General features: G+C 62.5%; 1 protein-coding gene across 2 annotated transcripts; it reads left to right on the top strand.

Moving 5' to 3' along the window:
- The first annotated feature begins 717 nt into the window (after positions 1 to 717).
- On the top strand, positions 718 to 24,988 carry CELSR2 (cadherin EGF LAG seven-pass G-type receptor 2). Of its 2 annotated transcripts, none has more exons than XM_066247445.1 (34): positions 718 to 4,540; positions 8,666 to 9,313; positions 11,094 to 11,316; positions 11,697 to 11,812; positions 11,978 to 12,066; positions 12,371 to 12,528; positions 12,920 to 13,083; positions 13,231 to 13,356; positions 13,688 to 13,854; positions 14,150 to 14,437; positions 14,523 to 14,697; positions 14,929 to 15,070; positions 15,235 to 15,355; positions 15,756 to 15,939; positions 16,087 to 16,188; positions 16,841 to 16,935; positions 17,183 to 17,392; positions 17,856 to 18,039; positions 18,126 to 18,254; positions 18,341 to 18,521; positions 18,688 to 18,855; positions 18,942 to 19,068; positions 19,176 to 19,376; positions 19,644 to 19,818; positions 20,129 to 20,241; positions 20,380 to 20,459; positions 20,540 to 20,666; positions 20,905 to 21,027; positions 21,614 to 21,741; positions 21,914 to 22,002; positions 22,113 to 22,307; positions 22,445 to 22,615; positions 22,724 to 22,958; positions 23,661 to 24,988. In XM_066247445.1, the coding sequence occupies exons 1-34, from the start codon at positions 1,237 to 1,239 to the stop codon at positions 23,665 to 23,667; spliced, it is 8,745 nt and encodes a 2,914-aa protein (XP_066103542.1). In that variant the 5' UTR covers positions 718 to 1,236; the 3' UTR covers positions 23,668 to 24,988. The 2 variants fall into 2 exon arrangements, with proteins under 2 accessions (XP_066103542.1, XP_066103541.1); XM_066247444.1 differs by lacking the exon at positions 23,661 to 24,988 and adding an exon at positions 23,275 to 23,651.
- Positions 24,989 to 26,420: the final 1,432 nt, after the last annotated feature.

Raw genomic sequence — 26,420 nt, 5'->3', positions numbered from 1 at the left:
AAAAAAAAGAGTAGAATTAAAGCTTGGCTCCACCCCTAGCCAGCCTTGTAACCCTGTACAAGTTTCACCCTCTCTGGGCCTCAGAACTGGCAACATTGGTGTGTTTATAACAGCCGGCTTCTGCCCTGACACTCCCAGCTCACCTCCCGCTGAAAAACCCAGGTGGTGTCCAACTGATGCTGGGGCCATTCTGCGGTGAGCGGGACCCCAGGGGGGCTGTTAGATCACAGCTTGCTGAGGAGTGGGCTCAGGACCACACTGTGCATTCCCAGGGAGGGGTGTGTTTCTGGGAGATGGGAGAGGCTTTATACTGTCCAGAAAGGCCGTTTTAGCTCAGTCTCACGGAGACCTGTGGGAGGGACAGCAACATGGGCTTTTACCAGCACAGAAGCAGCCAGCCGTTCTAAGTGTGTGAGGTGGACATTCGGCTTCTGAGAGCCCTTCAAAATGTTTTGAAAACCTCTAAGGATACTTGGGGTAGGGCCACTATTATCATCATTCTCTAACTGGCTTCTGATGATTAATTAATTCCTCCCTAGGCGGTGGTAGGGATCTGGTTTGGAGTTAGTTTCTGGACAACTAGAAGCCTAGACTAGAGAGCATCCATGCGGAGGAGGGCGCTGGGTGGGGCCCACCTCCTTTGGTTCGGCTGGCGTTGCCACTTTAAGGCGGCAGCGGCGCGAGCAGGTCTATGGTAATGAGCCGCTGCCGCCGCGGCTCTGCAGAGCTCGGCGGCCCGCCGGGGAGGCGAGGGAGCGTGGGGCTGGGCCCGCGGCCGCCGCTACAGCTGCAGCCGCGGCGGGGACGCTAGGCGCAAGCCGGCGGCGCGGGGCCGTTGGGGGCGGCTGGAGCCGGGCCGAGGTCCGGCTGTGCAGCTCCGCGGGCGCAGGTGGGCGATCTCGCCGGGGCGGAGGGGGCACCGCGGGCACTCGGGGGCCGGCAGGGCCTGGGGCGCGCGGGGCCCGCGGACGCAGGTGGCGAGAGCCGGGCGCGCAAGTGGAGGCGCGGCGATCGGGGGGACCCGACGCGGGCCCGGCTCGGAGAACGGTGGGAGCCCGGACGCATCCGAGGGCGCAGCGCCGGCCCGACCGAGGCATCAAGGCGGAGGCCCCGTGGGACGCACGAGTGGCCCCGGGGACCAGCGCCCCAGCCTGGGCATGAGGCGCGGCGGGGCCGGCAGGAGCCGGAGGAGGAGCCGCCGCCGCCGTTGACCCGGCCGGCCGGGAGCAGGGAGAGATGCGGGGCCCGGCGGTCCGCACCCCCCTTCCCACGCCGCCGCCGCCGCTGCTACTGCTGCTGCTGCTGCTGCCGCCGCTCCTGGGAGACCGAGTGGGGCCCTGTCGTTCCCTGGGGACCGGAGGACGCGGCTCCTCCGGGTCCTGCGCTCCGGTGGGCTGGCTGTGTCCCGCCTCAGCCTCGAACCTATGGCTCTACACCAGTCGCTGCAGGGATGCGGGGACCGAGCTGACTGGACATCTGGTGCCACACCACGACGGGCTGAGGGTCTGGTGTCCCGAGTCCGGGGCCCACATCCCCCTGCCACCAGCCCCGGAAGACTGCCCCTGGAGCTGTCGCCTCCTGGGCGTTGGAGGCCACGTTTCCCCACAGGGCAAGCTCACCTTGCCCCATGAGCACCCGTGCCTGAAGGCCCCGCAGCTGAGATGCCAGTCGTGCAGGCTGGTGCAGAGCCCAGGGCTGAGGGCAGGGGAAAGGTCAGCGGAGGAGTCCCCAGGCGGGCGTCGAAAAAGGAATGTGAATACAGCCCCCCAGTTTCAGCCTCCCAGCTACCAAGCCACAGTGCCTGAGAACCAGCCAGCAGGTACCCCTGTGGCGTCCCTGCGGGCCATAGACCCAGATGAGGGTGAGGCGGGTCGGCTTGAGTACACCATGGATGCCCTCTTCGATAGCCGCTCCAACCATTTCTTCTCCCTGGATCCAATCACTGGCGCTGTCACAACAGCCGAGGAGCTGGATCGGGAGACCAAGAGCACCCACGTGTTCAGGGTCACAGCACAGGATCATGGCATGCCCCGGCGCAGTGCCCTGGCCACACTCACCATCCTGGTGACGGACACCAATGATCACGACCCCGTTTTCGAGCAGCAGGAGTACAAGGAGAGCCTCAGGGAGAACTTGGAGGTCGGCTATGAGGTACTTACTGTCAGAGCCACGGACGGTGACGCCCCTCCTAATGCCAATATTCTGTATCGCCTGCTGGAGGGGCCTGCTGGCGGCCCCTCAGAAGTCTTCGAGATTGACCCTCGCTCCGGGGTGATCCGGACCCGTGGCCCCGTGGATAGGGAAGAGGTGGAATCTTACCAGCTGACAGTGGAGGCTAGTGACCAGGGTCGGGACCCCAGTCCACGGAGCGCCACGGCCACTGTTTTCCTGTCTGTGGAGGATGACAATGATAATACCCCCCAGTTCAGTGAGAAGCGCTACGTGGTCCAGGTGCGGGAGGACGTGACCCCGGGGGCCCCAGTACTCAGAGTCACAGCCTCAGATCGAGACAAGGGCAGCAACGCCCTGGTGCATTACAGCATCATGAGCGGCAACGCGCGGGGACAGTTCTACCTGGATGCCCAGACCGGGGCTCTGGATGTGGTGAGCCCTCTCGATTACGAGACGACTAAGGAGTACACCCTGCGGGTTCGGGCACAGGACGGTGGCCGACCCCCGCTCTCCAACGTCTCCGGCCTGGTGACAGTGCAGGTTCTAGATATCAACGACAACGCGCCCATCTTCGTCAGCACCCCCTTCCAGGCCACAGTCCTGGAGAGCGTCCCGTTAGGGTACCTGGTTCTCCACGTCCAGGCCATCGACGCTGACGCCGGTGACAATGCCCGCCTGGAGTACCGCCTCGCTGGGGTCGGCCACGACTTCCCCTTCACCATCAACAACGGCACAGGTTGGATCTCGGTGGCTGCTGAGCTGGACCGAGAGGAAGTTGATTTCTACAGCTTTGGGGTGGAAGCCCGGGACCACGGCGCCCCGGCTCTCACCGCCTCAGCCAGCGTCAGCGTGACCGTTCTGGATGTGAACGACAACAACCCGACCTTCACCCAACCGGAGTACACGGTGCGGCTCAACGAGGATGCGGCTGTGGGCACCAGCGTGGTGACCGTCTCGGCCGTGGACCGCGATGCCCACAGCGTCATCACCTACCAGATCACCAGCGGCAACACCCGGAACCGCTTCTCCATCACCAGCCAGAGCGGCGGGGGGCTGCTGTCGCTGGCTCTGCCGCTGGACTACAAACTCGAGCGGCAGTATGTGCTGGCTGTCACCGCCTCCGACGGCACACGGCAGGACACAGCCCAGGTGGTAGTGAACGTCACCGATGCCAACACTCACCGTCCCGTCTTCCAGAGCTCCCACTACACAGTGAACGTGAACGAGGACCGGCCGGCGGGCACCACGGTGGTGCTGATCAGTGCCACGGACGAGGACACGGGGGAGAATGCCCGCATCACCTACTTCATGGAGGACAGCATCCCTCAGTTCCGTATCGACGCAGATACGGGGGCTGTCACGACCCAGGCGGAGCTGGACTATGAGGACCAGGTGTCCTACACCCTGGCCATTACTGCCCGGGACAACGGCATTCCCCAGAAGTCCGACACCACCTACCTGGAGATCCTGGTAAACGATGTGAATGACAACGCCCCTCAGTTCCTGCGGGACTCTTACCAGGGCAGCGTCTATGAGGATGTGCCCCCTTTTACCAGTGTCCTGCAGATCTCAGCCACTGACCGTGACTCTGGTCTTAATGGCAGGGTCTTCTACACCTTTCAAGGGGGTGATGATGGAGATGGAGACTTTATCGTAGAGTCCACGTCGGGCATTGTGCGGACACTTCGCAGGCTGGATCGCGAGAACGTGGCCCAGTACGTCTTGCGGGCATATGCGGTGGACAAGGGGATGCCTCCAGCCCGCACGCCCATGGAAGTGACGGTCACTGTGTTGGACGTGAACGACAACCCCCCTGTCTTTGAGCAGGATGAGTTTGATGTGTTTGTGGAAGAGAACAGCCCCATTGGGCTGGCTGTGGCCCGGGTCACAGCCACTGACCCTGATGAAGGCACCAATGCCCAGATCATGTACCAGATTGTGGAGGGCAACATCCCTGAGGTCTTCCAGCTGGACATCTTCTCTGGGGAGCTGACCGCTCTGGTGGACTTGGACTACGAGGACCGGCCTGAGTACATCCTGGTCATCCAGGCCACGTCGGCTCCCCTGGTGAGCCGGGCCACGGTCCACGTCCGCCTGCTTGACCGCAATGACAACCCACCGGTGCTGGGCAACTTTGAGATCCTCTTCAACAACTATGTCACCAACCGTTCCAGCAGCTTCCCGGGGGGGGCCATCGGCCGTGTGCCCGCCCACGACCCGGACATCTCCGACAGCCTGACTTACAGCTTTGAGCGGGGAAACGAACTCAGCCTGGTCTTGCTCAACGCCTCCACTGGGGAGCTGAGGTTGAGCCGGGCCCTGGACAACAACCGGCCTCTGGAGGCCATCATGAGCGTGCTGGTGTCAGGTAAGGAAGGGCCCAGGTGACACTGGGGGCAGGGGTGGGCCTGGGCAGCGGACCCAGGAGGAACTCCTTCCCCGCTGTGTGTCTGGTGCCTGGCACAGAGGTCGAGGGGCAGAAGCTGGTTGAGAAGGAGTTGGCAGCTGGTGCAGGCCCCGGCAGCCCCCCGGGCCGAGCTGGGCGGTTCCGGTTGGCTGCCCCAGCCTACCAGTCTGTGGCGTGCTGGAGGAAGTCTAGTGAGGCTGCCCTGGCTGTGTCTGCCGAGAACTGTGGGAAAAGGCGCGTGGAAGACGGGGGCCTGGAGAGCTGGGAGAGGGTGGGAGAGGCCAGTGGGCCCCTTCGGCACCTCTCGCCACAGCGAGGTATTCCTGTGATCTCATACCGAGCTGAGGGCTCTGGGGCACGGGGTTGCCACCACGGGGTCAGGACCCTGCTGGCGGGCCTCTTCGGCCCCTTCTGGCTCCCGGCTGAGCCGCGCACCAGCTGAGGGGGACTTTGTCTCAATCCTTCTTTTCCCCCAGGCAGAAAGAGTCTGGCCTGGCTCCCTCTTCAGAGCTCCCGCAGGAAGTGAGGCCGGAGCTCATTGTCTCTGTCCAAACAGATCCCACTGTCAGAGGCCCTGGTTCGGTCCGGCTTGTGGGAGGGGCTGCTGTGAAGCCAGGGACAGGCCAGACCTCCTGGGCCCCTTTGCCACCCCCCAGACTGTTCTTAGGACACCAGGCCTTCCCTGCTGGCTGTGACCAGCCTGGGCTTGGGGAATGGGGTGTGGGGACCAGCATGAACCAGAGAACCGACGGCCTCTGAGGGCAGAGCCCCCTGATCCAGTGGAGAGAGAACCGAGTCCTGGGGCGTGGGAGCCTCGCCAAGCCCCAGAGAGGGCATTCCTGCTGCTTGGCCAAGCGCTCAGCCTGTGCCTCCCTGGGGGAGGCGTGTTGGGGAGGGCCCGCCTGATGTCTTTTCTATCAGCCACGGGAGTAAGTGCCACCATCAGGGAAGGGCCAGCGCTGGGATGCTGACTCCCTTCCCCAAGCCTGGGAACGACCGGCATGCTTGCGCGGACCTGTTGTGCGCTGCACCTTGGGGACAGATGGGTCCCTTACCCCCACTCCAGACACATCCAGGAGGGGAATGGGGCCTAAGGGGAGGAAGAGGCAGGAGAGAGATGCAGGGCATGGTTTCAGCCTCCTCCCTAATAATCATGGTCCTTCCTGGACAGACACCACCCCGGCCCACCCCTCTAGTGGCCATGGGAGCAAGGGTGGGGAACTTTCAGAGGTCGTGGACAAGGCTCTGTGCCTTGAAGCTTCAGTTTCCCACCCAGAAGGAGGAAGCAAGTGGCTGTGTTCCCACATCCTGTGTCCTTCTCTGTGCTGGGAGGCCAGGCAGTTGGGAGGACAGCCTCTCCCTCTTGTCCTCGCCCCAGCCTGCCCTAGGGGAGTGTGCCAGGACATTGAGGGATGGGGGCAGAGGAGGCCCCACCCGGCCTTCGGGCTCCTATCAGGGCCAAGCCCCAGACCTGGGCCTCCCTGAGCCTCCAGTCCTAGCCCCCCCATCCCCCTCAGCCCTGACCCTTGGAGGCAGTCACCACGGCAACCCCAAAGTTCATGGAGGCTGGGGTGAGGGGGAGTTGACTCCCACTGCCCCTTTGTTTTCCCTCCCTTGTTCTTTGTCTCTTCTTTCTTTCCCACCCTGCCCACGGGGGCCTTCTGCACTGCCCCTCTGCAGTGCCCTCTCCCATCTCCCGTGCTGGTCTCTCCTTCTTGCCCACTCTCTCCACTGCTGGCTCTTTTCCTGGGCCTTTGTCCTGCCCTGCTCGGTCTCGGTGTTTCTGCCTCTCTGATCTCCCTTCTCTTGTGCCCACTGGCTGCAGCTGCCCCAGCCTGGGCTGCTGGCTGCCCTGGAGGTGGGACTCTCCCCGCCTCCTCCTCACTCTGCGAGGACACGGGAGCTCCTGGCCGCCTGCTCAGCCCCCAGAGCGGCAGGTCCCCTCTGGGCTTACTACCTCCACTGGCACATCTGCCAGGGAAACAGAGATTTGGCATCTGATTCTGCCAGTCTGGGACCTGGCACTTTCCCAGGAGCAGCTGGCCGGGCTCTGGGCACAGGAAGTGTTTCCTAGGGTCAGAGGCCATCCCAAGGGTTTTGTGTCCAGGAAGATGGCTCAGGCAATGCCACCCCCACCGCGCTATTCCCACCACTGCCTTTGCACCTGAGGGGCGGCCCAGGTCAAGGCAGGGGAGAGAAACAAAAAGGAAGGAGAGAGCAGTAGGTTAAGTGCTGGGGACGGGGGATAATAGCAGAGGGGGCAGGTGGCCACAGATGGTAGACCAGATGGGAAGCCACAGAGACAGAGAGGGTGAGGGGCATAGGCGGCGCCTGGGGTGGGGGGTGGGGGGCATAGGGAGGAGTGCTTGTTCCCAGGGCTGAGTGGTGAGGCGTCTCCTGCTCCTTGGTGTTGACTGTACCCTCGCCTCCCTAATCAGTTAGGAGCATGCTGTGTAGACTCTTGGGCTCCTTTCTGCCCGAAGGGCCTATCTATCCTCTCAAAGAATCACCGGGCAGAGGCCCGGGTACACAGGAGCTCTCTGCCAGCACCTGGGTGCCTGGGTGCAGAGCATCTGAAAAAGGGTGCCAGGTAGAGCCCGAGGTCATCAATCTGGACAGGCTTCCCAGAGGAGGTGAGTTTAGGTGGCTTGGTAGGCCAGGTAGGAAGGAACAGCCTGTGAGATTGGAGTGGGAGGAGCAGAGGTGGGCTTGTGAGAGCAGGCGGGCCTCGTGGTCGCAAGCCTGGAGGGCCAGCGAGCAGTAGGCTGAGGACATGGCTGAGGTGGCCTTCTCAGCCTCAACTGAGCCACCCAGTGCGTTCAGCCACCTCAAGCAGGTACGACAGAGAAGCGGAGTCTACTTGTGGACCCCTCTTCTACTCGCACCCAGAAACACCGGCTCCTGCCCCACTCCTGTTAGATTGTCCTTCCTTTTGTATCTACACAGGGCCCCTCCTGCTATGTTTTAAAGACCCTTTTCTCACAATGGAGACTAAATAGATTCTCATCAACATCTAGTATCTACTGAACACCCACTGTGTGCAGGACATGGTAGGAAGTGAAAATATGAGTACTCCTTACAGCCTGCCAAGCCATTTCCCTCTCCCTTGGCCTCCAGCTTTTATTTTTGAGCTCAGATCCATTCCCGTGCATCTGTGCATTCAGGTGAGGATGGCGTGGCTGGGCTCAGGGTGTGTGGGAGGGTAGACAGCAGAGCGTGCTAGCACTTAGCTGTTGGTAAGGATTGTGGCAGGCCTCCTGGTGTGGTGTCATGAGCCAAGCAGGCAATGAGTAACTAGAGGCCACCAGGCCGGAGAAGACTTCAGCTGCCCACCCCTTTCCATCTGTGCCCCCAGACCCAGAGCATCAGAGCAGTCAGGGGGGCGGGTGCTGCCACTAGCTAGCTGGCTCAGCTGGATTTCCTGGGGTAGAGCCCCCCAAGCGACCCTCAGCAGCCCAGAGAGTTGGGCGGGAAGAATACTTTGTGTGGGGTGTTGCCATGGGGATAGTGGCCTTAGCCCAAGCAGCCGTGGGGCTCAGTGGGAGGAGGGCTGGGTGGCCCACTGACCCAGTTCATTCCCCACTCTCTGTGCGTGGGGGAGGGGGAGCCCAGCCAGGGTCAGGGTTATGGTAGCCTTGAGGAATAGATGCTGAGGGGGTGGGAGGATTATATCTGTGAGTCTTGCATGATGTTCTGGTCCTATAGAGAGGTAAGAACAAGGCAAAATAGAATTCTTGTTCAGGGAAGTTCCGAGTCTGGTGTAAGGGAACAGGAACCTGCTTGGGCAGGGAAAGGTCATGCTTCACACCAGAGGGTTTGGAGAAAGTATGCAAAAAAACCTTCTGGAAATCGAACCCCCTATGCACCTGTAGGAGCTGATCTTCAGAGTGCCTTGTCTACAGGTGGCGTACTTTCTTGGGCACCTTTGTGCCGTATAGGAAAGAGAGTTCCTTCTTGGCAACTGAGCAATGCAAGAGTGTGCGGCTGAAATCCAGCCACATTCACTCCCTTCTTGGTGCCGCTGCCCAGGGCCAGGTATATGGGTTGGCCCCAGGTCAGGCTCTGACCCATGTGGCCTCTCCGCAGATGGCGTGCACAGTGTGACTGCCCAGTGCGCACTGCGTGTCACCATCATCACAGATGAGATGCTCACGCACAGCATCACGCTGCGCCTGGAGGACATGTCGCCTGAGCGCTTCCTGTCGCCACTGCTGGGCCTCTTCATCCAGGCGGTGGCGGCCACGCTGGCCACGCCCCCAGACCACGTGGTGGTCTTCAACGTGCAGCGGGATACTGACGCCCCAGGCGGCCACATCCTCAACGTGAGCCTGTCGGTGGGCCAGCCGCCGGGGCCTGGCGGTGGGCCGCCCTTCCTACCCTCCGAGGATCTGCAGGAGCGCCTCTACCTCAACCGCAGCCTGCTGACGGCCATCTCGGCCCAGCGCGTGCTGCCCTTCGACGACAACATCTGCCTGCGCGAGCCCTGCGAGAACTACATGCGCTGCGTGTCGGTGCTGCGCTTCGACTCCTCGGCGCCCTTCATCGCCTCCTCGTCCGTGCTCTTCCGGCCCATCCACCCGGTCGGGGGCCTGCGCTGCCGCTGTCCCCCTGGCTTCACAGGCGACTACTGCGAGACTGAGGTGGACCTCTGTTACTCGCGGCCCTGCGGGCCCCACGGGCGCTGCCGCAGCCGCGAGGGCGGCTACACCTGCCTCTGCCGCGATGGCTACACGGGTGAGCTCAGGGAGGGTGATGGCTGCCTTGTTCCGTTACAGAATTAAGTTCGGGTTATCCCAGCCATTCACAAATCCCACCTGCTCTTTTATACCAACCCAGTGAGTGAAAGGAGTCTTTCTTCTTCTCCACTGCCCCCACCCCCAACCCCATTCCAAGCAGTGTGACTGAGGTCAGCACTAACTCTAGAGCCAACCTGCTTGGGTTTGTATCCCTTGCTTTGCCACTAGTTAGCTGTGTGTCCTTGAGCAAGTTACTTAACCTCTCTGTGCCTCAATATTTTAAAACAGGAACAATCAATCTACTTATATCATACAGTGGGCATGAGAATTTAATTAATTAACACACGGAAAGAGCCGGCCTGTCGAAAATGTTGGCTGTGAGCTAAGGGGACGTTGAGATTGGGTGCAGGTCTCACCTGGAAGCCTGATTAGAGGTGAGGCTGGGCCTCCACCCAAATCTCCCCCAACTGAGTTACCTGGCTGAGCTGCAGGTGCTTTTTCTCCCGGGCATTGAGGGGAAGGCAGGAGGGGCTGGGGACACCGAAGGGGCTCCGGGTGGAGACAGGGCTGTTTGAGATCACTGCGCCTGTGTGACCCTGAGCAGAATAAACCCAGCCTGCCCAGGGCCATGAAAGAGGGTCCTGACCAGGAGGCCTCCCTGTTGGCCTGTGACCCAGTCTCTTGCTGGCCGCCTCTGCCTTGTGCTCCGCCCCCTCCCCGCAGGCTCCCATGTCTCCTCTGGACAGCCCTCCACCTCTGCCCCCTGGCCCTCCCTTCCCGGTGCCCTAGGCCTCGCTCCCTCTCCTCCAGGGCCATGCCCACTGCAGCCGGCAGCGGCAGGCAGGCGGCGCCACCACCTCCCTGCTGCGTTTTCCTGCCCAGAACTTCCCAGACTTGACTCCTCTCAGCTGCTGCTATGGGTGGCAGGGGTGGGGTTGGGGGAGGGGAGTGCAGTCTTTGTCCAGGAGGATGACTAGGGGGGGCCTTAGACTAGGCGAACAACAGTTTCCATGGAAACAAGAGCCAGTCACTAGGCACAGGAGCTGAGAACCTATCTCTAGAATCTGGGAATGGGGAAGGAGAGAAAGGGGTGGATTTTCCCGTTGGGATTTTCAGCTCCTCCATTGAATCCTGGTCTGCTCCCAGCGCTCAGTTCGGAACTTAGCATCTCTCAAGTGCACAGAGGTCCTCAGTCTGGACCCCAGGGCTCGGGTTGGGAGTTCCCTGCCTCATTCTCGGGGAGCCCCCACCTTCCCACCCACAGCTCCCCATAGCTCCAACAAATCCAAGTGGAAGCCTGGTCTCATCCCGGGAAGGGAAACTGATCTTAGTGTCTGATAGGGGAAGAAACATCAGTGTGGGGAGAGGGGGGCTGGCCCCAGCGTTCGTGCTGACCTGCAGGCCCTTCCTGCCATGACGCTCACCCCTGCAGGGGCCAGAACACCCTCAGGCTTGGTTGGTACCAAAGGCTACGAGGACCTGGGCCCTATGGTCAGGGAGGCCCAGGCCTATGCTCTGAGGCCCAGGTGGGGTATGGAAGGGACTGGGAGCTCCAGGGGGCTGGCAGGGGAGTATATGGTACTGTGGTGAGAACGGCTGGGTACAGCACCCAGGAGGGCTGGGCCTTCTCCGAGGAGACGGAGGAAGAGGGGTGCTAGGAGAGTTTGGGGGCACTGTGGGGCCACAGGAGACCATGGGAGGTATTGCTGGGTGGGAGCCCCCCCCCCCGCCGCTCCTCTTAGGGACTGCGCTGTCGCCCTGCCTTCCCTCTTGCCTAGGTGAGCACTGCGAGGTGAGTGCCCGTTCAGGCCGCTGCAGCCCCGGGGTCTGCAAGAATGGGGGCACCTGTGTCAACCTGCTGGTGGGCGGCTTCAAGTGCGACTGCCCGTCAGGAGACTTCGAGAAGCCCTACTGCCAGGTGACCACGCGCAGCTTCCCTGCCCGCTCGTTCGTCACCTTCCGTGGCCTGCGCCAGCGCTTCCACTTCACCCTGGCCCTTTCGTGAGTGGCTGGGCTGGGGGCGAGGGGCGGGGCAGGGGCGGGCCTCCCTTCTGTCGAGGTTGATGTGACAGGCAGTGAAGGTGCTCAGAGCAGGTTGGGGGAACCGGGTCGGGGCACTTGGAGTTGCCCGTGCACTTAGCCAGCAGACCTTCCTCACCCACCGGGGTCCACCTGTCACTCCATCCACCCAACCCTCGAGGGCGGGGCGCCAGGGTACCAGGGTTCTGGCTCTGGTTCTGGTTTGGGCTCATCTTCCACATTCTAGCCCCTTGGCCGGTTTCAGCCCTCTGGGTGGTAGGATCCAGGGCTGTTGGGTGGCTGACGTGCTGGCGTCCCCGTGGGTGCCCCATTCCCTGCCCCTGTCCCCAACACGCACACAGGTTTGCCACCAAGGAGCGTGACGGGCTGCTGCTGTACAACGGGCGCTTCAACGAGAAGCACGACTTCGTGGCCCTGGAGGTGATCCGGGAGCAGGTCCAGCTCACCTTCTCTGCAGGTGACCCGGCTGCCCTGGGTCCTCGCCCATCTCTCAGAGGCCCCATGCCCCTGCCCCCGAGTCACACACCGTCCCGCCTGACCTGGGCCCGGGACCAAGCAGGAGCATACCCTCCCGTTCCCAGCCCTCAGCGGGTGTCCCGGCTCATCTGGGTCCTTTCCCTAGGGGAGTCGAGCACCACCGTGTCCCCCGTCGTGCCCGGAGGGGTCAGTGATGGCCAGTGGCACACAGTGCAGCTGAAGTACTACAACAAGGTGGGTGTGGGAGGGGCGTCGGGGAGCTGGAGGCTTCTGTCCTTGACTCAGCTCCTCACCCAGACTGGGTGGCCCTGCCTCCAGGGGCCGGGCCACGGCACTTCCGGCTGAGAAGGAGGGCGGGGGTGGACACTTGCCACCTTGCTGGGGCATTTCTATTCCATTGAGTAGCGCTAGATGCTCCGTGGTCCGTGGGGCCGGCCAAACGTGAACGGACTCAGTGTGCGCTGGTGTCTTGGTGCCGGCCCGGAACCTGGTGGGCTCCTTGCACACTGTTCCCTTCTCTGCCCTTCCCCGTCCACAGCCACTCTTGGGCCAGACAGGGCTCCCCCAGGGCCCATCTGAACAGAAGGTGGCCGTGGTGACCGTGGATGGCTGTGACACCGGGGTGGCCCTGCGTTTTGGAGCTGTTCTGGGCAACTACTCCTGCGCTGCCCAGGGCACCCAGGGCGGCAGCAAGAAGTAAGCAGGGGCGAGAGCTGGGGGCAGGAGTAAGGTGAGAGGCCAGCAGGAAGGGACAGTCAAGCAGGGGGGTCACTTGAGGCCCTGAAATGGGAACCAGTCTAGATGGGGGCCCACCCTCACCTTGCTTCCCCAGCCTGCTCAGCCCGCTATGGTTGGGAACGGCCCAGGCGGGGCATTAGAGCAGAGGCTGCAGGTTGGTCTGGGGAGGGGTGGGATGGGATGAGAGCGGCTCTGGTGGGGGTGCCTCCCTCCCCCTGGTGCTGCCTCGCAGGGCCCCGTGGACTCTGAGGCCCTTCCCTCTCTCTGGCTTCGTGGCAGAGCATGGGGCGAAGGAAGAGTGACAAGCTGCCCGTTCTGCCTCATGTCACCACCCTTGTTGCTCCTCCAGGTCTCTGGACCTGACAGGGCCCCTGCTGCTGGGTGGGGTGCCTGACCTGCCCGAGAACTTCCCTGTCCGGACGCGGCACTTCGTGGGGTGCATGCGGAACCTGCAAGTGGACAGCCGGCACGTGGACATGGCCGACTTCATCGCCAACAATGGCACCGTGCCTGGTATGGGAGCCTGGGGCAGGGCAAGGCCAGGAGCCCCGTGCACAGAGGGGGGTGGTACCTGGTACGGGGCACCTGCCTGTGGGATCCGGAAGCCCCTCCAGCCGCTGCCACAGAACCCCCATCATCGTCCCCTTCTCTCCATCCTAGGCTGCTCTGCCAAGAAGAACGTGTGTGACAGCAACACTTGCCAGAATGGGGGCACCTGTGTGAACCAGTGGGATTCATTCAGCTGCGAGTGCCCTCTGGGTTTCGGGGGCAAGAGCTGTGCCCAGGGTAGGAGGCAAGGCTGAGGCCCGGGAGCTGTCAACAGCTGGGAACCCTGGCAGGGGCAGGCACTGGGCAGGGCCCAGCCAAGCTGGGCTGTGGGTGGAAAAGCGTGTCTGGGCAGAACCCTGAGGGGGTAGCACTGGAGACAAAGGGCCCAGTGATAGACAGGTCTGGGCACAGTGTGGGCGGGGCCCAGGGCAGGTAAATGCTCTGGGGGCGGGGCCGACGGAGTGGGCACTAGGAGAGGCAGTGCCCTGCCTCCCACAGAGCCAGCACCCCTGAGCATCTATCTCCTGGGGAACTCTGCCCTTCAGTCTGCCTTTATCCGCCTCCCCAGAAATGGCCAACCCCCAGCGCTTCCTGGGCAGCAGCCTGGTGGCCTGGCATGGTCTCTCGCTGCCCATCTCCCAGCCCTGGCACCTCAGCCTCATGTTTCGCACACGCCAGGCCAACGGTGTCCTGCTACAGGCTGTCACCAGAGGGCGAAGCACCATCACCCTGCAGGTGATGCATGGAGGGGTAGGGGCAGGTGGGCTCTGGCCAGGCTCCTGCAGCAGCCTCCAGGGGACTGGTCCACGGTGGCCTGGCCGGGTCTGGTCTTTCCTGGAAATGCAAAGGCAGCGGGGTCGGTTTGGTGGGTCACTGCTGCCATCTGTTGGGCCCGAAGGAAATAACACCTTGTTCTCTCTGGCCTCAGTGGGGCAGCATGAGGGGTTTGGTGGCTGGGAAGGGGGACAGTGACTTAGAAGAGCCAGTTAAGGTGGTCTGATGACCTACCTCTCTTTCCTCTCTGTGTCAGCTTCAGGAGGGCCACGTGGTGCTGAGTGTGGAGGGCACGGGGCTTCAGGCCTCATCCCTCCGCCTGGAGCCAGGCAGGGCCAACGACGGCGACTGGCACCATGCACAGCTGGCACTTGGAGCCAGCGGGGGCCCTGGCCATGCCATCCTGTCCTTCGACTATGGGCAACAGCGGGCCGAGGGCAACCTGGGGCCCCGGCTACACGGGCTGCACCTGAGCAACATCTCAGTGGGAGGCGTGCCTGGGCCGGCCGGTGGTGTGGCCCGCGGCTTCCGGGGCTGTTTGCAGGTGAGCCTTCTGCCCGGCCTTCGCGGCACCCCCGCCACCTAGAGGCTGGCTCCCGGAGGGCCAACACTGCCCCTGTCCTTCTCAGGGTGTACGGGTGAGCGAGACGCCCAAGGGTGTTAGCAGTCTGGATCCCACCCGTGGGGAAAGCATCAGTGTGGAGCCGGGCTGTAGCCTTCCAGACCCCTGTGACTCGAACCCATGTCCTGCCAACAGCTATTGCAGCGATGACTGGGACAGCTATTCCTGCAGCTGTGATCCAGGTGAGCCCGGGGTCCAGGGAAATGGGGCAGGTTTGCGGGTGCCTGAGGCCTCCCTCTGGCTCTGCTGGGTGACCTGGGACCATCTCATCACGTCTCTGAGCCTCTCGGTCTCCTGCACTACAAAGCCATAATCAACTGGTATGGTGCTTAGAAGGAGGCAGATGAAGACAGATTTGAAGAAAGTGCCAGGGAAGGGTGGGAACTGAGCCTTTCCCATCCCTCTGGTCCCAGGTTATTATGGTGACAACTGTACTAATGTGTGTGACCTGAATCCCTGTGAGCACCAGTCCACGTGTACCCGAAAGCCCAGTGCCCTCCATGGCTACTCTTGCGAGTGTCCCCAAAATTACCTTGGGCCATACTGTGAGACCAGGTGAGTGGACCAGACACATAGTAGCGGGTCCTAGTGGCCACTACCTATCGCTGGTGTGTCCCCCGAGCACTGAGAACCTGGCTGAGTGGCAGCCAAGGTCAGAAAGGCCACACCAGGCAAGGATGGCAGAGGGAGCTCATGCCTGCCTGGGCCCCTCTCTGCAGGATTGACCAGCCTTGCCCCCGAGGCTGGTGGGGACACCCCACGTGCGGCCCATGTAACTGTGATGTCAGCAAAGGCTTCGACCCGGACTGCAACAAGACAAGCGGCGAGTGCCACTGCAAGGTGACAGCCCTGACCTTGGCCTCAGCCTCTGTTCTGCACCCCTGGGCCCTTGAGAGGGGCAGTGGGGAAAGACTTCCTGCAGAGACAGAGGACTGTGTGCCTTCGCAAGTGGCTCTTTGTCCTCACGTCTGGGAGGTAGGGGACCCAGGACCGATACTTAACTAGTGAGCCCTGGGCCAGCCGGACTGGTTGCTTGCTGCCTGTTCTGACTGGTCGGTGTTTTACTGACGGGCTAAACTCTCAGTTATTGTGAGTGGCTCAGTGTTTTGAATAATACTCTTAGGGGAGTGCACCTGAGGTCAGGGAGCCTCTCTCCAGAGGGGCCACAGCTGGAAGGACCTGTGAGTTTACAGGAGAGAGAGCCTGAGCCAGCGCCTCCCTGTGCCCTCTTCCCTCCCAGGAGAACCACTACCGGCCCCCGGGCAGCCCCACCTGCCTCCTGTGTGACTGCTACCCCACGGGCTCCTTGTCCCGAGTCTGTGACCCTGAGGATGGCCAGTGTCCGTGCAAGCCGGGGGTCATTGGGCGCCAGTGCGACCGCTGTGACAACCCTTTTGCTGAGGTCACCACCAATGGCTGTGAAGGTGGGGCTCCATCAGTGGTGGTTGGCGCTACCCTCTGTGTGCCAGGCCTTGGTGGCGGCCCTGAGGGGGCTGAGGGCCGGGGAGCCTGGGCAGAGCTGCGGGGGGGGGGGGACCTGCCCGAAGGTGACCGCGTGTGTTTCCCTGCAGTGAATTACGACAGCTGCCCACGGGCCATCGAGGCTGGGATCTGGTGGCCCCGTACCCGCTTCGGGCTGCCTGCTGCTGCCCCCTGCCCCAGGGGCTCCTTTGGTAGGTGCTAGAGGCCTAGAGTGTGGTATGGATGACTCAGCCTCTCATCAGCGGGGTGAGGGCAGAAAGCCCTCAGATCATGGGGCCCCCTTTCTGGCCTCGAGGTCCTGGAGGCTCCATGTCCCATCCTTCCCTGGATCGTGGCTCCTCTCCTCCCAAGGGTGCCCACATGAAGGGTGCCTACGTCTCAGACCCTTAACAAAAGTGCTGAGAAGCCTGCAGTGTCCCCAGCACAGGGCTGGGGACAGAGGATTCAAACATGAATCTGCAGGGTTTTCAACCTGAGTTCATCACCCCGTCCTGGAGTTAGGCCACCAGACAGACAGGCTGGGGAGGAGGCGGTGTCGGGGCCCTCCCGGGCTGGAGGTAGGCACTGGTCCTTGGGTTGACGACGAGCAGAATTTTCAAGCAGAGTATGGCCTAGAGGTGGGGGGCTGGAGAAAGACAGCAACGTTGGGGGCTCGAGGTGGCCATGTGCTCATGCTCCTGTGGCCCTTGTTCAGGCTGATCTGACAGAGGCTTTGGCTCTAGTGTTCTTCCCACCAGTCCTGTTCTCACTGGGGCTGTTGCTCGCCTGCCTTCTGTCTCCAGCCCGTGCAGTCTCGGGGCCAGGGCCTCTTCCTGAAGCAGCCCCCTTGGCTTTCTCCCCCAGGGACGGCTGTGCGTCACTGTGATGAACACAGGGGGTGGCTCCCCCCAAACCTCTTTAACTGCACATCAGTTACCTTCTCAGAGCTGAAGGGCTTTGTAAGTGAACCTCTTGTCTCTGTCTCCTCCCTCCCCGTCCCCCTGCCCAGTCTCATTTGGCCCACCCAACTCTGAGAAAGGGATTCTGGAATTCCAGCCCCCGAGGGCTCTTGAGGCCCCCACTTGGAGAGGTCGTTTCCTTCCCTTTGCTGAGACCCTTGAACTGCAGAGTTCCCGTTCTGTCCTCTTGGTACCCCCCTGCCACCCTCCTGCACTGAACCCTGCCCCCCCATCTGGCTCATCCTAGGCTGAGCGGCTGCAGCGGAACGAGTCAGGCCTGGATTCGGGGCGCTCCCAACACCTGGCGCTGCTTCTGCGCAATGCCACACAACACACGGCCGGCTACTTCGGCAGCGATGTCAAGGTGGCCTACCAGCTGGCCACACGGCTGCTGGCCCACGAGAGCGCCCAGCGGGGCTTCGGGCTGTCGGCCACACAGGATGTGCACTTCACTGAGGTGGGGTGCGGAGGGCTGACTGGCAGGGGGGGTGTCTCAGTGAAGGAGCCTGCTCCTGGCATCCTGGGGGCGGAGTCAGGAGCACTCCCCACCCCTAACTTTGGGCAGCTCCCCACTGGCACGAGACCTCCATGAGATCTCCCGAGCCACGGTCCAGCACTTGGGTAACTTGGCATACCCCTTCCCAATGCTTTTCCGAGCAAGGTGCCCGTAAACAGGAATGTTTGTATTGGAGCTTGCTCTACCCAGGCTTCCCTGGTGCCAGGGCAGGGAAGAGTCACCAGGATCCAGTCCACGGAGCGGGTCCAGGCACAGGCCCGGGCAGCTCTCAGAGATGAGGAAGGGTTAGAGGAGGGTCAGGGAGGTGGGGGGCCCCGCTGGTCTAGGCAGGGTGGGGCCTGACTGTGTAGGTCAGCAGTGGGGGGCTGTGGGCACAGCCTGTGGTGACCGTGCCCACCCCTAGAACCTGCTGCGGGTGGGCAGCGCCCTCCTGGACGCGGCCAACAAGCGGCACTGGGAGCTGATCCAGCAGACGGAGGGGGGCACGGCCTGGCTGCTCCAGCACTACGAGGCCTACGCCAGCGCGCTGGCCCAGAACATGCGGCACACCTACCTGAGCCCCTTCACCATCGTCACACCCAACATCGGTGAGCCTGGCCCTGAGGCGGGGGGGCTTGTGGAGACAGCCGGGCCCTGGCACGGACCCGCGCTCTAACCGGTGACCCCTCCCTAGTCATCTCCGTGGTTCGCTTGGACAAGGGGAACTTCGCGGGCGCCAAGCTGCCCCGCTACGAGGCGCTGAGGGGAGAGCGGCCCCCAGACCTGGAGACGACGGTCATTCTGCCCGAGTCTGTCTTCCGAGGTCAGTAGGTGCCTAAGGAAAGGGTCAGGGGCCAGGCCGGGGGGTCCATGCAGGGCCCAGCTGAATGGGCAGTGTTCCTGTCGCAGAAACACCCTCCATGGCCAGGCCCGTGGGCCCCGGGGAAGCCCAGGAGCCAGAGGAGTTGGCACGGCGTCAGCGGCGGCACCCAGAGCTGGGCCAGGGGGAGGCTGTGGCCAGTGTCATCATCTACCGCACGCTGGCTGGGCTGCTGCCCCATAACTATGACCCGGACAAGCGCAGCCTGAGGTGACCATCTGGGGAGGCAAGGAGCGGGGTGAGGGGGTGAGGGCGGAGGGGGTGAGTACCAAGGGTGAGGGCAGCGCCAGGGACTGGGGCGTCTCAGCCATGAGGGGTGTGCCCCAGTCACACGACCACCTGCCGTGGTGATTGTGCGCCTGCCTGCCCGCATTAGGGTTCCCAAACGCCCCGTCATCAACACGCCTGTGGTGAGCCTCAGCGTCCACGACGATGAAGAGCTTCTGCCCCGCGCCCTGGACAAGCCCGTGACGGTGCAGTTCCGGCTGCTGGAGACAGAGGAGCGGAGCAAGCCCATCTGCGTCTTCTGGAACCACTCGATCCTGTGAGCCTGCTTGGGCCTACCCCCCGAGGCTTCGGGCCCCTGGGCGCCCCACTGCCCTGGCTCCTGACCCTGCCTCCCTCCTGCAGGGTCAGTGGCACAGGTGGCTGGTCAGCCCGAGGCTGCGAAGTCGTCTTCCGCAACGAGAGCCACGTCAGCTGCCAGTGCAACCATATGACGAGCTTCGCTGTGCTCATGGACGTGTCCCGGCGGGAGGTGGGGCCTGCAGGGGTGCCTCGGAGCTGGGGTGCGAGGCCAGGGCGCCGGGCTGGGCGCACAGGCCCTCCTCCTAAGCCCCCCGCCCCTTGCTGCCCATCCTGCAGAATGGGGAGATCCTGCCGCTGAAGACGCTGACATACGTGGCCCTAGGGGTCACCCTGGCTGCCCTGCTGCTCACCTTCCTCTTCCTCTCTCTCCTGCGTGCCCTGCGCTCCAACCAGCACGGCATCCGACGCAACCTGACTGCAGCCCTGGGCCTAGCTCAGCTGGTCTTCCTCCTGGGGATCAACCAGGCGGACCTCCCAGTAAGATATCCCCTCACCCAGCCCCCAGCGCTCGCAGGCGCCCTCCTGATGCCCCCACCCCCACTCCACTGTGTCCCCCAGCGGTAACTGACAGCCCAGCCTGGGGCCTGGCCCACACAGGCTTCTGCTCCAGCCCCCCCTGTTCCCCCCGCGCCCCAGAGGCACCTTCGTCTGACCCAGACCACCCAGCACCTTCCAACAGCTGGGCCCTCGAGAGGGGAAGCCGTGCTCTGGGGGTGCCGGCCACTGACCTGGCCGGGCCCTCAGTTCGCTTGCACAGTCATCGCCATCCTGCTGCACTTCCTGTTCCTCTGCACCTTCTCCTGGGCGCTGCTGGAGGCCTTGCACCTGTACCGCGCGCTCACCGAGGTGCGCGACGTCAACGCCGGCCCCATGCGCTTCTACTACATGCTGGGCTGGGGCGTGCCTGCCTTCATCACAGGTACCCCGTCCCCATCCGGGCCTTGAGCTTCTGCGTCCCCTTCACGGTCCAGCGGCGCGCCACATTCTCCCCTCCTGCATCCCAGGCCCAGAGGCCCCTCATCCTGCGGCCCCAGGCCAGGTTCTCTGTAGGTGCCCCTCACGGAACCCCACCTGTGAAGCCCCCACCCAGGGGCTGGGTCCCTGTCCTGGGGAGGGCGGCATGGACAGCCCCTGTCGTCTTCAGTGCCTGAACCCGTGAGCCCGCTTGACCACCTGACTGATTCCCAGCGCCAACCCCCCCTTCCTCTGTGCTGTCGCTGTGCTCCCAGGTCTCGCTGTGGGCCTGGACCCCGAGGGCTATGGGAATCCTGACTTCTGCTGGCTCTCCATCTATGACACCCTCATCTGGAGTTTCGCTGGCCCTGTGGCCTTCGCTGTCTCAGTAAGTGCTAGAAAGAGGGCTGGGGGTGAAGGAGTCCTCAGGGTCCTCACTAGGACCAGCTAGGGCTTTCGGGTCCCTGTGGGGTGGCAGCTGTCTATCCCCCGATGGTCCCTCTCACAGCTCCCCCTCCTCCGCTAGATGAGCGTCTTCCTGTACATCCTGGCAGCCCGGGCCTCCTGTGCTGCCCACCGGCAGGGCTTTGAGAAGAAAGGCCCCGTGTGAGTATGGGCTGTGGGTGCCCGGCAGTGGGTGGGCAGCGGTGTGGGAGGCCTCACTCCCAGCCCGCCCCTCTCCCCAGCTCGGGCCTGAGGCCCTCCTTTGCTGTCCTGCTGCTGCTGAGCGCCGCGTGGCTGCTGGCCCTGCTCTCCGTCAATAGTGACACCCTCCTCTTCCACTACCTCTTTGCGGCCTGCAACTGCATCCAGGTACCCGGATGTCAGGGCCCATGCCTGTGGGCGCCCCGCGGAGACGGAGACGGGAGGGGGAGCGTGGCCGTGGGTGGCCCGCGGAGACGGAGACGGGAGGGGTAGCGTGGCCGTGGGCGCCCCGCGGAGACGGGAGGGGGAGCGTGGCCGTGGGTGCCCCGCGGAGACGGAGACGGGAAGGGGCGTGGCCGTGGTTGCCTGAATGGCACTGAGACAGCTGCTGCCTCCTGCCTGCCAGGGCCCCCTCATCTTTCTCTCCTACGTGGTGCTCAGCAAGGAGGTCCGGAAAGCGCTCAAGTGTGCCTGCAGCCGCAAGCCCAGCCCTGATCCTGCTCTGACCACCAAGTCCACCCTGACCTCGGTGAGGGGGCCTGGACTTGGGTGGAGGAGCCTTGGGGGCTTGAGGGAGAGGCAGGAGGCCCCAGGAGCCTGTGCTCTGGGCTTTGGCCTCATTTTTCCTCCGTCCTATGTGCTTTCCTGGGACAGGAAGGGGTGGTGCAGTGGTTTGTGTGGCCGGGGCGGGGCTGAAGGGGGGAGAAGGACTTTGACTTGGGAGAGATAGGCATGGAGCTTGCAAGAATAAGGTGAGGAAGAAGCCAAGACAGGTAATTGGGTCGTGAATGCCAAACACCTGAGAACCCCCTGGGACTCGTGGTAAATTTTCTGTTTCCCAGGATGATGCTCTCAGGAGACAATTCCTGGCACCATCTTTTACCAATAAGTCCTTATACAGCTGAGTCTAGGGTACTCGGGGGATACAGGCCTGGCATGGCCGTGGCAGAGCCATGGGCACTCCTCAGCCTTGGCAGAGATGTGGGGCCTCTCTGTTCCGGACCTGGGGGTATGGGAGGCAGAACCTAGGGCAGGCTCCCACTGTTCTCCTGCTTCTGGCCCAGGGCCACCCCATCGTGCTCCTCTGCTTACTGACTTCACTGTTCCCTGTCTAGTCCTACAACTGCCCCAGCCCGTATGCGGATGGGCGGCTGTACCAGCCCTACGGAGACTCGGCCGGCTCTCTGCACAGTGCCGGCCGCTCGGGCAAGAGCCAGCCGAGCTACATCCCGTTCTTGCTGCGGTAAGCCCTGGTGACGGGTGTGTGGGGAGCGGAGGGGAGCACTGTGCATGCCAGATCAAGGTGGCAGCTTGAATTAGCAGTAAGGGGCACGGCAGGAACTGGAAAACTCAGGAGAAGGGGACATTGGGCAAGGGGCCAGGCTGACCCTTCCAGCATGATCTTGTCTTCTTAGGGAGGAGTCTACACTGAACCCTGGCCAAGGGCCCCCCGGCCTGGGGGACCCAAGCAGCCTGTTCCTAGAAGGTCAAGATCAGCAGCACGGTGAGGGTGAATGCCCCTGGTGGCTGGTCAGGTGGAGGGTGCAGCTGCCTGGGTTTTGCTGAATGGGCACAGGTGGGTGGGCCAGCTGTGATCTCCCTCCCACCTCCCAGATCCTGACACAGACTCCGACAGCGACCTGTCCCTGGAGGATGACCAGAGTGGCTCCTATGCCTCTACCCACTCATCAGACAGCGAGGAGGAAGAAGAGGAGGAAGAGGAGGCAGTCGCCTTCCCTGGAGAGCCGGGCTGGGACAGCCTGCTGGGGCCCGGGGCTGAGAAGCTGCCCCTGCACAGCACCCCCAAGGGTGGGCCCGCGCCAGGGCTGTGGCCCTCGGGAGCGATGGGAGAGCCACGGGGCCGGGAGTCTTGGGAAGCCACACGAGGGTGGTGACTCTCGGCTGGCCGCCTTCTCTGGGCCTCATCGGCTTCTCTCCTCCGCCAGATGGGGGGCCGGGGCCCGGGAAGGTCCCCTGGCCAGTAGAGTTTGGGACCGCAGCCAAGGAGAGCAGCGGAGGCGGGGGCTCTGAGGAGCGGCCTCGGGAGAACGGAGACGCCCTGCCGTGGGAGGCGTCCCTGGGCCCCCTCCCGGGCCTTTCTGCCCAGCCTCACAAAGGTGAGTAGGAGCCTCACACCTCACCTTTGCCCTGTGGCCGGTGGGGCTCTGTAGGGTGGCTCTGTGCTCCGCCAGCTGCTCCTCACGGCCCTGCCCTCTTGGCCCCAGGCATCCTCAAGAAGAAGTGTCTGCCCACCATCAGCGAGAAGAGCAGCCTCCTGCGGATACCTCTGGAGCAGGGCACGGGGTCTTCTCGGGGCTCCTCAGCCAGCGAGGGCAGCCGGGGTGGGCCCCCGCCCCGCCCCCCACCCCGCCAGAGCCTCCAGGAGCAACTGAACGGGGTCATGCCCATCGCCATGAGCATCAAGGCGGGCACTGTGGACGAGGACTCGTCAGGCTCCGAGTGAGTGTGGCTGGGCAGGTGGGAGGGGCGCGGCGGCCTGGCTGGGTGCAGAGCCGCCGCCAGGCCTCCTGGCCCGCTTGGGGTGGCAGTCAGAGGACCAGGGGGCAGAGGGGGTGCAGGTCCCTTACTGTGACAGCACGCCCACCAGCCACGATGCCCTGTGGGGCCAGTCCAGGCTGGCATCAGGCAGTGACGGAGGGTGGGAGCTGGGGTTGCTTTTCCGTTTCCTTCCTCCGGTGGAAGCTTCTCGCTGTCTCCTCGGCCCTGACTAACCCCTGTCTGCCTTTTCTGCCGCTTTCCTTTCCTGCCTCTCCAGATTTCTCTTCTTTAACTTCCTGCATTAACCTGGGCCGAGGCTCCTACACCCCGAGGCTCCCTTGCCTTCCCAGCTGCGCTCATGCCCCATCCTGTCTTGTGCTTTATCCCGCCCGCTCCCCACCGCCTGCCCGCAGCAGCGACGAAACGTCCGTCTGAGGAGCCCAGGCCTTGCTGGGAGGGGCACCCCCAAGGCCACCTAGTGCCAACTCCCTCCCCCGCCACCCCCTCTCTGCACTTTGGACCCCTGGGGCCAACATCTCCAAGACAAAGTTTTTCAGAAAAGAGGAAAAAAAAAGAATTTAAAAAAGGATCTCTACTCTTCATGACTTCAGGGATTAATTTTTTTTATATGCTGGAAACTGACCCCCCATTCCCTTCCCAAAGAGGATAGGACCTCCCAGGATGCTCCCGGCCTCTCCTCGGTTTCCCATCTGCTGTGCCTCTGGGAGGAGAGGGACTCTTGGGGGACCTGCCCCTCATTTGCCATCACCAAAAGGAAAGGACGAAGCCACACGCAGCCAGGGCGCCAAGCCCTGCAGACCAGCCCGGTGGCCCCAGCCTGGGGAGGGCTCCGGGGCAGAAGGCCCTCCTCCCCCGACCCGCACCGCCCCCCAGGAACTGAAGACGCCTGGCCCGTCTGGAGAGGGGGCAGGATCGGCGCCCCTGGACCCCCAAATGCTGCATGAACACATTCTGAGGGGAGCCCGTGCCCCAGGCGGCGGCCGGGCCACCCCAACCTCTCCCCTTCTCCTGGACTCTGGCCTCGTGCCACAGCCCGGGCATTTGCTCAGTTCGCTGACACAAAAGTGCTTCATTTCCCTGCCAGACCCGTGCGCGTGGGGAAGGCCAGTCATGTTAAGTTGCGCTTCTTTGCTGTTGTGTGGGTGGGAAGGGGAGAAAGAGTGAATATAGTGCTGGCTCAGCACTGGTCTCAGTCCGGGCTCTGGGGCCCGCTCCCTGCCCCCCAAGATCAGACAGACCACCCCATTTTGTCTGACCTGCTGTGGCCTAGGAGACACGTTCTATTTTTAACCCCTTCTGGGAATTGGCTCTCTTCTTCAAAGGACCAGGTCCTGTTCCTCTTTCTCCCTCCCCTTACCCCCTCCCTGCCCCAGCTCCCTGCGAAGAGAGAGTTAATATATATTTGTTATTTATTTGCTTTTTTGTGTTGGGATGGGTTCCTCTCCGGTCCCAGGGGGTCTGATGTGGCTGTTACAGGTCGGTGTGTACCCTGCAGTCCTGGCATGGGGCCCGAGGCCCTTCCCCTTGCCCCCTTGCCCCCTTGCCCCCTTGCCCCTGCTCCGGGCTGCCATCTCCCGCCTCGCCTTGCCTCCCCTCCCCTCTGTCTTGCCAACTGCGCTTCACTTGAGTCACCATTTACTCTAAGCATGTTTTCCCGACTTGTCAAGGACTTCCCTCTGGAGCAGGTGGCTAGAGCAAGCGCTCCTGGTCCTCATCTGGAAGCTGGTCCCTGGCTTTCCGCCCTGGGTTCTCCCCGACCTCTCCCCTCAGCAATTCCTGCAAAGGGTTAAAAATTTAACTGGTTTTTACTACTGATGACTTGACTTAAAAAAATACAAAGATGCTGGATGCTAACTTGATACTAACCATCAGATTGTACATTTTGATTGTTCCTGTAAATATCGCAGTTTTGTGCGGTTTCTTTTGTTTTGTTTTTTCATTTCCCCATACTACTGAATAAACTAGTTCTGTGCGGGTTGAGCGTGGTCGTCCCTGCTCTTGCGTGGTGCCCTGCCCCTCCCGAGGGAGCAGCCCGGCCTCTGGAACACAGGAGCAGGCAGGACCAGGTCAGGGACTCGGAGACCAGATCAGGTGCTGGTGGGAGCCAGCCTCTGCCTCTCCCAACACCCCAGCAGCGCTCCCCAAAGAGCCTCCTCCTCGCAGAGCCCCAGCGTTTCCCAGGAAGATGTGGCGGGAAGGTATGGTTTCTGGGAGAAGGGACCTGTGCAGCAGGAAAGGAGGCCGCACAGAGCTGGTGGGTTTCCAGCCACCCGCTTAGGGCTCAAGTCCTGTGGGCAGAATTCAGGAGACAGGGAGCCCTGGGTTGAGAAGCTGGGGGGAAACTTCATCCTGCTCAGTGACTGGGTACCTCCTACCTCTGCTTCTCTGGGCCATTTTGTGTTTTCTTCCTAATGGAAATGAAGCAACTACTCACACTCCAAGCCAACTACATACTCTGCAGCATTACTTCTGTTTCCAGGTTTTGTGTTCTTCAAAGGTCTCTTCAACAAACTAGGTAGGGAGTTAACATGGGGCAACTGAGGTAGCGATTAAGAACACAAACCCAGCCCTGGCCGGTTGGCTCAGTGGTAGAGCGTCAGCCTAGCGTGCGGAGGACCTGGGTATGATTCCCGGCCAGGGCACACAGGAGAAGCACCCATTTGCTTCTCCACCCCTCCGCCGCGCTTTCCTCTCTGTCTCTCTCTTCCCTCCCGCAGCCAAGGCTCCATTGGAGCAAAGATGGCCCGGGCGCTGGGGATGGCTCTGTGGCCTCTGCCTCAGGCGCTAGAGTGGGTCTGGTCGCAACATGGCGACGCCCAGGATGGGCAGAGCATCGCCCCCTGGTGGGCGTGCCGGGTGGATCCCGGTCGGGCGCATGCGGGAGTCTGTCTCTCCCTGTTTCCAGCTTCAGAAAAATGCAAAAAAAAAAAAAAAAAGAACACAAACCCAGGAACTGTACTGAGTGACTGCATCGCTCTGGGCCTTAGTTTCTCTGCCTGCAAAATGGTAACAGCATCTGCCTAATTGAGCTTTTATGAGAATTAGATGAGTTAACACAGTTCACAGTGCATAGCAAGTAAGAGGCCAATAAATGCCAGCTTCCCTTGTCGCTACTGGGTGGGGGCAGGGGTGGATGCAGGACGAGAAAAATGTCGGCCGAAGGGAAGGAAGTCAACAGGTAGCTGAACAAGGACTGCTGTGGCAGACAGGCCTTCCTAGCCGGCACTGCCTGCTGCTTGTTGCTTAAGCAGGTTTGGAACGGGTGGGGGTGGAGGTGGGTACAAAACTCAGGACTGACCAAGAGGGTCAAAGAAACATGCCTCATCCTCCCCGGCCACCAGGTGGCAACAGTACATAGGTCTGCTGCTCTTTTTTTTTTTTTTCTGAAGCTGGAAATGGGGA

The sequence above is a fragment of the Saccopteryx bilineata genome, chromosome 11 (genome assembly GCF_036850765.1).
Source record: "Saccopteryx bilineata isolate mSacBil1 chromosome 11, mSacBil1_pri_phased_curated, whole genome shotgun sequence".
NCBI classification, from domain to species: domain Eukaryota; kingdom Metazoa; phylum Chordata; class Mammalia; order Chiroptera; family Emballonuridae; genus Saccopteryx; species Saccopteryx bilineata.
Note: the sequence above shows the minus strand (reverse complement) of the source record. Positions and strands in the feature narration are given on the sequence as shown.